This window comes from Suncus etruscus, chromosome 9 (assembly GCF_024139225.1).
Source record: "Suncus etruscus isolate mSunEtr1 chromosome 9, mSunEtr1.pri.cur, whole genome shotgun sequence".
Taxonomy (NCBI): domain Eukaryota; kingdom Metazoa; phylum Chordata; class Mammalia; order Eulipotyphla; family Soricidae; genus Suncus; species Suncus etruscus.
This window is the reverse complement of record NC_064856.1, coordinates 57,217,611-57,224,057: the sequence shown is the minus strand read 5'-3', so window position 1 is coordinate 57,224,057 and position 6,447 is coordinate 57,217,611. Positions and strand designations below refer to the sequence as shown.

The 6,447-nt window shown below is 36.9% G+C and overlaps 1 protein-coding gene across 1 annotated transcript; it reads left to right on the top strand.

Annotated features, from left to right (window-relative positions):
• The first annotated feature begins 4,332 nt into the window (after positions 1-4,332).
• LOC126018523 (olfactory receptor 10Z1-like) lies at positions 4,333-5,310 on the top strand. The gene has a single exon (XM_049780653.1). The coding sequence runs from the start codon at positions 4,333-4,335 to the stop codon at positions 5,308-5,310; it is 978 nt and encodes a 325-aa protein (XP_049636610.1).
• Positions 5,311-6,447: the final 1,137 nt, after the last annotated feature.

The following is a 6,447-nucleotide window of genomic DNA, read 5'->3' as shown; positions in this document are numbered from 1 at the left end:
CATCTTAGATAGTCCCCAGACCATCAACAGAAGTAATTCCTGAGTATATAACTGGGAAGTACCCATGAGTATCACCAGGTATGGCAATCAAACCAAAAAATAAAGAATGCTAGTGTTTTATTCTTTGTCTTTAATCTTTGTAAGTCTATGATTTGAGTTGATTATCTTTAGAATATTTTTCTCTTTTTCTCTTACACATTTTTTCATTTAGTATCCCAGATTCTTATTCTTTTGACAAACATTTAAAGTGACTAAAGTTGAAAATAAAAATTCCATGGGATATCTTCAATATTATTTTTATTTCTACTCCCCATTTAAAATAAAATTAAGATTGTGGTTTGCCAACTTGAGCTAAGGAATGTAGTTTGATTCTATTATGTTCTGTACTTTATTACTATTATTATTATTATTATTATTATTATTATTTTGGTTTTTGAGTCACACCCGGCAGCGCTCAGGGGTTACTTCTGGCTCTATGCTCAGAAATGGCTCCTGGCAGGCTCAGGGATGGGATGCTGGGATTCAAACCACCATTCTTCTGCATGCAAGGCAAATGCCCTGCCTCCATGCTATTTCTCTGGCCCCTCTATTATGTTCTTTACTTTAAAGCAAACTACTTATAAGAATATCTGCTAGCGGTCAGAGAAATAGCATGGAGGTAAGGCATTTACCTTGCATGCAGAAGGTCAGTGGTTCAAATCCCAGCATCCCATATGGCCTCCAGCATCCCATATGGTCCCCCAAGTCTGCCAGGAGCGATTTCTGAATATAGAGCCAGGAGTAACCCCTGAGCACTGCCAGGTGTGACCCAAAAACCAAAAATAAATAAATAAATAAATAAATAAATAAATAAATAAATAAATAAATAAATAAATAAATAAATAAATAAAATTTAAAAAAGAATATCTGCTAGACAATGTTCTGAAGAGGAATAGTATAGTGTGAATGTGAACTTTTCTTGTATGTGGTGGCCTGGGTTCAGTCCCTGCCACTACATATGATTCCCTTAACCTGCCAGGAGTGATTCCTAGTGTAGAATTAAGCATTAGCCCTGAGCACTACCGGGTTCTGCTCAAAGGCAAAAAATAAACAAGGAAAGCAAAAGAAAAGTTCTGAAGAGTCCCTAAAAACTCAAAGTTACTTAGAATATAATGACTAGAATATTATACTCTTTTTTTTGGGGGGGGGGGGTGGTCACACTGGCAGTTTCAGGGGTTACTCCTGCCTGACTCTCTGCTCAGAAATTGCTCCTGGCAGGCATGGGGGAACATATGGGATGCCAATGTAGAGATTCGAACCACAAGTCCTTCTGCATTCAAGGCAAAAGTCCTACTGCTGTGCTATCTCTCCTACCACGAATATGATACTCTTTTTTTTTTAAATTTGGTTTTTGGGCCACACCCAGCGGTGCTCAGGGGTTACTCCTGGATATCTGCTCAGAAATAGCTTCTGGCAGGCATGGGGGACCATATGGGACACCGAGCCAACCCCCTTAGGTCCTGGGTCGGCTGCTTGCAAAGCAAATACCGCTGTGCTATCTCTCCGGCCCGAATATGACACTCTTAAATGAGATAGTAGCAGGCCCAAAGTGATAGAACACTAGAGAAGGTGCTTGCTTTGAATACAATCAATCTAGCTTTGATCCCCAGCATCCCATATAGTCTGTGAACCCTCCAGGACTGATCCCTGAGTACAGAGTCAGAAGTTAAGTCTGAGAGCTTCTGGAAGTGACCCAAAATTAAAAAAAAATAAGTGAGTAAATAAAAAATAAATAAAATTAAGAAGTACCTTCACAATTATATTGAAGTCTAGTTAATCCTTTATATTAGGAGACCACAGATTAAATTTATGTTAATACATTTTAATAACTTTATGTTCTTTAGACATTAAAATTATTGATATTTTATTATTATAATTGATATATAAGTATTTATAAAATTTAAATGTATTGATATTTAATAGCACTGTATACCCTGTCTTAATCATTGCCATGGTTGGGAAGAAAAATAACATGTTAAATTGCTTTATGTGATCTAGTCATTGTTATAAGGAGCTACTTCATGCTATTGCACTGATGAAAATAATATTAAATTCACTGAAAAAAAGAGTGAAAGTTTTTTTTCTTTAATTTCAGCTGAAGGACATGCTAAGTTTTATTATGAGAATGCTTGACAGATATGTGTAAGGGTAAGTTCCCAAGCATGGAGGTGTGGGTAAGCAAAGAACAAGGAGGGAAAGGAAATCTCAAAAAACAGAGGGATGAGATAGGAGGTTTATGGACCTTGGTAATATTCCATCACAAATAGAGTTTCTGAGCCAGGAAGACAGTAGTGAGGCAGGCGGGTCAGTAGTCCTTTACTACTCCAAAAGGCAGTAGTCATTTTGAGTCTTTTTATGTATAGCCCAAATTTGTCTTTAGATAGTAGTTGCTGGATGCAGTATAAATGATAGCTATGTAAATCCTACACCAATAATTGGTTTAAAATATGATCTTTGGGGGCTGGAGTGATAGCATAGCGGTAGGGTGTTTACCTTGAATGCAGCTGACCCAGAAAGGACCTGGATTCGATACCTGGCATCCCATATGGTCCCCAAACTAGGAAACATTTCTGAGTGCATAGCCTGAGCATCACTGGATGTGGCCCAAAAACAAACAAAACATAAAATATAATCTTTGAGCTAGACATAAAGCAATTAGTTGGGTAAAATTTGAGTTTGACCCAAGAATTCTTCAAAGCTCTAGTCTCAGTTGCTGTAAAGAAGTAAACAATATGATACCAATAATCAGAGGTAGTATTTATTATATTTATTTAATATTTTATTGTTGTTTTACCAATTCATAAATTTAAGATATAGTTGATATAAATCATTTTAATAAATTTATAATGATTTAGTATTTGCACATATTGTAAAAGTATTACCACAATAGATCTATGATGTGATTGTTGCTTATCCATAACGATACTTTTTGTTATGACAATACTTTTTATTTTAAGGGGTTTGGGGCCATATCCTATTCTCTGTACTATCATTCTGGTTCTAATGACAAAACTTTAAAAAAATACTTTCTTTGTACACTATGTGCAATTCTCTGTTATTATAGTTACCTAACTTTGGGTCATATTCCATGACTTTTTGAAGGGAGGTACATCTGGTGGTCATTAGGGCTTACTCCTGGCTCCATGCTCAGGGATCACCTCTGGTAGGCTCAAGGGACTGTATGGGGTCTGGGAATTAAACCCTGGTTATCAACAGCATGGCAAAACCCTACCCACTGTACTATCTCCCTACCACCCTCCAAACATTTTAATAAATGGAAGCTTGTATATTTTGATCTTCTTCATCTGTTTTGCCATGTCTTGTTCCCTGTGAACTTGTTTATTTGTTTACTTAAAGTCCACATATATTAGAATAATATCAAATTTGACCTAATTTATTTTACTTAGTATATGCCCTCAAAGTCTATAAATATTTCAAACAGAAACATTTTCTTCTTATGTGGTTAAATGTTAGGCCAAGTAAGACTCTTGCCTTTCAAGCAGTTGATGCAGTTCAATCCTCAGCATAACACATGGCACCAGTGTTCCACCATGAGTTTTTGAGTTTAGAGCCAGAAGTCGCACAGCCAGATGTGGCCCCAAACAAATAAATAAATATTCTGTACATGTGTATCCAATTTTATTTATGCATTCATTGGTTCTCCTCTTCTAAATCCTGAGTATTATAAATTATGCTATATATTATACATATATTTTTATTTAATAGTTAATTTTCTTTAAATAAATATCCAGAATTAGTTTGATATTAAATTTCTAGAGGAAATTATTTTAAAAAAATTGCACATTTCCCTAAAATTTTTAATGTCATTTTTATTTCAAATTAGGTAATTTGAATTGTGTTATTAATTTGATCAGTATCTTATGTTCACTCTTGAATACTCTAGAAAACCTTTATATCACAAAAGGTACTTGAAAAATGTGGTATCACAAAACCCAGTAGACAATAACAAAGCAATTGCATTCTGTTTTCCCTCTTGCATGCAGATTCCAATTGGAAACAAGAATGAAGAGTGACTCTATGATGATCCAGGAGAATACATGAATATAATCTATGAAATTTCTCAACAAGAGTTATTCTCATATTAGAATCACTCTCATCTTTCTAATGCCAGTGATTGACCTCAGTTAGGTACACCAAGCACCCCAGAATCTTCAATGCAGTTATTATGAAGTTATTCAGGTGCATCTGATTAAAGTCAGATAACTTCAGTGTGAGAGAATATTTCAGAAATCTCAGGGTCTTAACGACAAGAGTCTCTTCACCTTTTAGAGAATGGTACTCAACACCAGAAGAGTGAGCAACCATACCATAGTCAGCACATTCCTTCTGTGGGGATTTTCTAGTTTCCCATATCTGCAGGTCCTTCTCTTTGTGTTGGTTTTTTTCTCCCATGTGTCCATAGTGGTTGCAAATATGTCAATCATGGTGGCCATAAAGCTCAGTCACAGCCTTCACACTCCTATGTACTTCTTCCTCTGTGGCCTATCCTTTTCAGAGACATGTATCACTATGGTCACAATCCCACGCATGTTGGTGGACTTACTCTCAGTCAGCAAGACCATTTCTCTTCCTGAGTGTGCCATACAGATGTTTTTCTTCTGTGCCTTGGCAAGTAATAACTGCTTCGTCATGGCTGCCATGTCCTATGACCGTTACACTGCCATTCACAACCCATTGCATTATGCTATCCGGATGACCCCTAAGATCTGTGCTCAGCTCCTGATAGCTTCTTGTATGGTTGGGATTCTAGTTTCTGTGTGCATTGTCAACATTGTGTTCAACATGTCTTTCTGTGATTCCAACATCATCCAGCATTTCTTCTGTGACATCTCACCTGTGATGTCTCTTGCTTGTGACTTTACTCCCTATCATCAAATGGCTATTTTTATGCTCTCTGTCTTTGTGCTGGTGGGCAGTTTCATTTTAATTGTGATCTCCTATGTCTTCATTGGATTCATAATTATGAAGATGTCCTCTATTAAGGGGAGGTATAAAGCCTTCTCAACTTGCTCCTCCCACCTCACTGTGGTATCCATACACTATGGATTTGCTGGGTTTGTGTATTTGAAGCCAAAAAGCAGCAATTCATTCAGAGAAGACATGCTGATGGCTGTGACATATACAGTACTGACCCCTCTGCTCAATCCCATTGTTTATAGTCTAAGGAACAAAGAAATGCAAATAGCCCTAAGAAAGGTACTAGGTAATGCAAACAGATTCATTTCTCAGACAGTAGATAAAAGAAACTGAATATGGAAATAGCTTATGGAACCTTTGAGGCAGAAAGGTAATGAGGAGGTGTGATCAGAAGAAAAGAAGGCACTTCATGGCCAGCCCCCAAAAGGAAAGCTAGAGGCACTTCATGGCCAGCCCCAAAAAGGAAAGCTAGACCTCCTTTGAAGATGCAAGGATAGTCATAGACTTCAGTAAGACCAAACAAAGTGTGGAGTCTCTCCAAAAATGAGAAGCTTCAACAGAAATAAAAGGCAAAAATAAAAACACGAGAGAATTACAAAAAATGCAAAGTCCTCTTTTCTTTTCAACACCCTAGCAAAGAATTCTTAAATATATAGATAGCACCAAGCATTTAGAGAAAAATCCTACCAAACCAGCTTTCTAAAATAAGTAGCCATATTTACATTCTGGCTTATCTGCATTCCAAATTGGGGCCTAAAATTCCTTTTTTAAATATATATCATCAGGCTTTCTGTTTTCAGAGAAGAACAATATATTCTCTTAAACATATTACTTTTTCTATTATTCCTTAAGGTAAAATTTTCTTTCTTCACTATATGTTCCTAAAATTCTTCTCTGAGAATAGATGGCAAGCCAGAGAAACATGTGTGGAGATCAAAACTGACTTATCTTAGTCTGCAAAGTGAAATCTCTCAGCTTTGCCTGAGACCATCGATCCCCTTAGAGCCTGCATGGTCAGAATCATTAGACTCATGACATTAATCAAGTAGGTCTTAAGTGCAATTTGATGTCTGCCTCGTAGACTGGTGTGATCTTCTGCCTAAGTCATGCAGGTATTCCTTGAAGACTTTCTTTGATTCTTTATTTGTTTGTGGCATACACCTAGTGATGCTCAGGGTCACTTCTGGTATCACTACTGACTACCTGGTTCCTCACACCTCCCACAAGCAAGTTGATGAATAACTACAGATAAAGTAGAGAAATGCCAAGAAAAAAATCGTTTTTTTATAAAAAGTTAAGCTTTTACAAATTCCATAGTAAATGCTAGTCTCACTCCTTGCATGCTGCTGACTTGGGTTCAGTCCCCAGTATCCCATTTGGTCTCATGAGCAATGCCTGGGGTGATTTCTGAGATTTTGAGAGCAGAGACCGTAATTAAGTTCTGAGAGTTTGGTCCCCCAAAAGCAAACA